Source organism: Nicotiana tomentosiformis, chromosome 1, assembly GCF_000390325.3.
Source record: "Nicotiana tomentosiformis chromosome 1, ASM39032v3, whole genome shotgun sequence".
Lineage (NCBI taxonomy): Eukaryota > Viridiplantae > Streptophyta > Magnoliopsida > Solanales > Solanaceae > Nicotiana > Nicotiana tomentosiformis.
Genome location: NC_090812.1, coordinates 155,204,067 through 155,206,177, shown reverse-complemented (window position 1 = coordinate 155,206,177; position 2,111 = coordinate 155,204,067). Strand labels below are relative to the sequence as shown.

Below are 2,111 nucleotides of genomic sequence, written 5' to 3'. Positions count from 1 at the left end.
AGTTTGATATTGTTTATGTCACTCGCATTGCCATGAAGGCACAAGCTTTGGTTGATCATCTGGCAGAAAACCCGGTTGATGATGAGTATGAATCTTTGAACACATATTTCCCAGATGAAGAGGTTAATTTAGTTGAAAAAGTAGTCCAAGATGACAGTCAAATTTGGAAACTATACTTTGATGGGGCTGTCAACATCAAAGGCGTAGGGATTGGGACAATTCTGTTATCACCTACTGGGCAACATTACCCTACTACGGCGCGACTTTATTTTTTCTGTACAAACAACATAGCAGAATATGAAGCTTGCATCATGGGTCTAAACATGGCAATAAATCTAAATGTGCATGAACTGTTGGTGATGGGAGATTCAGATTTGCTTATTCAGCAAGCTCAAGGTGATTGGGATACTCGAGACATCAAGCTCATTCCATATAGACAATGTGTGGAGGATCTTAGCAAAAGATTCAAGTCCATCGAATTCAGGTACATTCCTAGGTTTCACAATGAATTAGCTGATGCCTTGGCCACCCTAGCCTCAATGCTTCCATATCCGGGTAATACTCATATTGACCCATTAGAAATTCAAATTCGGTATCAACATGGTTATTGCAATATAATTGAAGCAGAACCAGATGGTGAACCATGGTATCGTGATATTAAATAGTTTCTGAAAACAAGAGAATATCCGGAACATGCTAACAGGGATCAAAAGAGAACTATTAGGCGACTCTCTAATGGTTTCTTTTTGAGTGAGAAAATCCTATACAAAAGAGCTCTGGATTTGAATTTGTTGAGATGTGTGGATGCCAAAGAAGTTGAAATGATTATGAATGAGGTACATTCGGGAGTTTGTGGTCCGCACATGAATGGATATGTTCTAGAAAAGAAAATCCTTCGGGCAGGATATTGTTGGCTTACTATGGAACGAGATTGCTTTCGTTTTGTTCGCAAGTGCCACCAGTGTCAGATTCATAGTGATTTGATTCACTCGCCACCTTCAGAGTTGTATCCTATGTCGGCTCCTTGGCCTTTTGTTGCTTGGGGAATGGACATCATTGGCCCAATCGAGCCAAAAGCTTCAAATGGACACAGATTCATCTTGGTTGCAATTGATTACTTCACCAAATGGGTGGAAGCTATTACATTGAAAGCAGTTACCAAGAAAGCAGTAGTAGACTTTGTTCACTCCAACATCATTTGTCATTTCGGTATTCTAAAAACCATTATTACAGATAATGCTGCTAATTTGAATAGTCATCTAATGAAGAAGGTATGTGAACAATTTAAAATTGAGCATCGCAATTCTACTCCTTACCGTCCCAAAGCTAATGGAGTTGTTGAAGCTGCGAATAAGAACATCAAGAAGATTCTTAGGAAGATGATCCAAGGGTCTAGACAATGGCACGAGAAACTGCCTTTTGCTCTTTTGGGATACCGGACAACTGTCCGTACATCAGTTGGCGCAACGCCCTACTTATTGGTTTATGGAACTGAAGTGGTCATACCTGCTGAAATTGAGATTCCCTCTCTCCGAATCATTGTTGAATCCGGGATTGAGGATACTGAATGGGTGAAGTCCCGATTGGAATAGTTGAATTTGATTGATGAAAAGCGTTTGGCGGCAGTTTGTTTTGGTCAGTTATACCAACAAAGAATGGCACGCGCTTACAATAGAAAAGTGCCCCCAAGACAATTCGAGGTAGGACAACTTGTTTTGAAATGTATCTTTCCGTACCAGGAAGAAGCAAAAGGAAAGTTCGCCCCAAATTGGCAAGGTCCTTACCTCGTCAAGAAGGTATTGTCAAAAGGAGCTCTACACTTGGCAAATATTGAAGGAAAGGTGACTGATATATCCGTCAACGCAGATGCGGTCAAGAGATACTATGTATGACATGGCTCTGTTGGGGCATTCTTATATTTAGCATTTTCAGGTTGGGATGACGAAAGGCTATCATTCTCACTACCCAAACACTGGTCAACCCTAGTTATCCCTTTGAAGCCTTGTTTATATTTCTTTGTTTTGCCCTCTTTTGGAACCAATGTACTTTTTTTTTTTAAAAAAAAAGTCATAAAAAGAAGTTCATGTTAATTGAACTACGTTCGACCTGAT

The 2,111-nt window shown here is 40.0% G+C and overlaps 1 protein-coding gene across 1 annotated transcript; it reads left to right on the top strand.

Annotated features, from left to right (window-relative positions):
• Positions 1-323: 323 nt before the first annotated feature.
• Positions 324-1,892, top strand: LOC138891656 (uncharacterized). The gene is made up of 3 exons (XM_070175336.1): positions 324-396; positions 1,138-1,271; positions 1,740-1,892. Exons 1-3 carry the CDS (start codon positions 324-326, stop codon positions 1,890-1,892), a joined length of 360 nt encoding a protein of 119 aa, XP_070031437.1.
• Positions 1,893-2,111: the final 219 nt, after the last annotated feature.

Coding starts and splice junctions, on each gene's coding strand:
- LOC138891656 (XM_070175336.1), top strand. CDS start 324: ATGGCAATAAATCTAAATGTGCATGAACTGTTGGTGATGGGAGATTCA. Junction 397..1,137: donor GCTTATTCAGCAAGCTCAAG/GTGATTGGGATA, acceptor AATGGGTGGAAG/CTATTACATTGAAAGCAGTT. Junction 1,272..1,739: donor ATAGTCATCTAATGAAGAAG/GTATGTGAACAA, acceptor TTTCCGTACCAG/GAAGAAGCAAAAGGAAAGTT.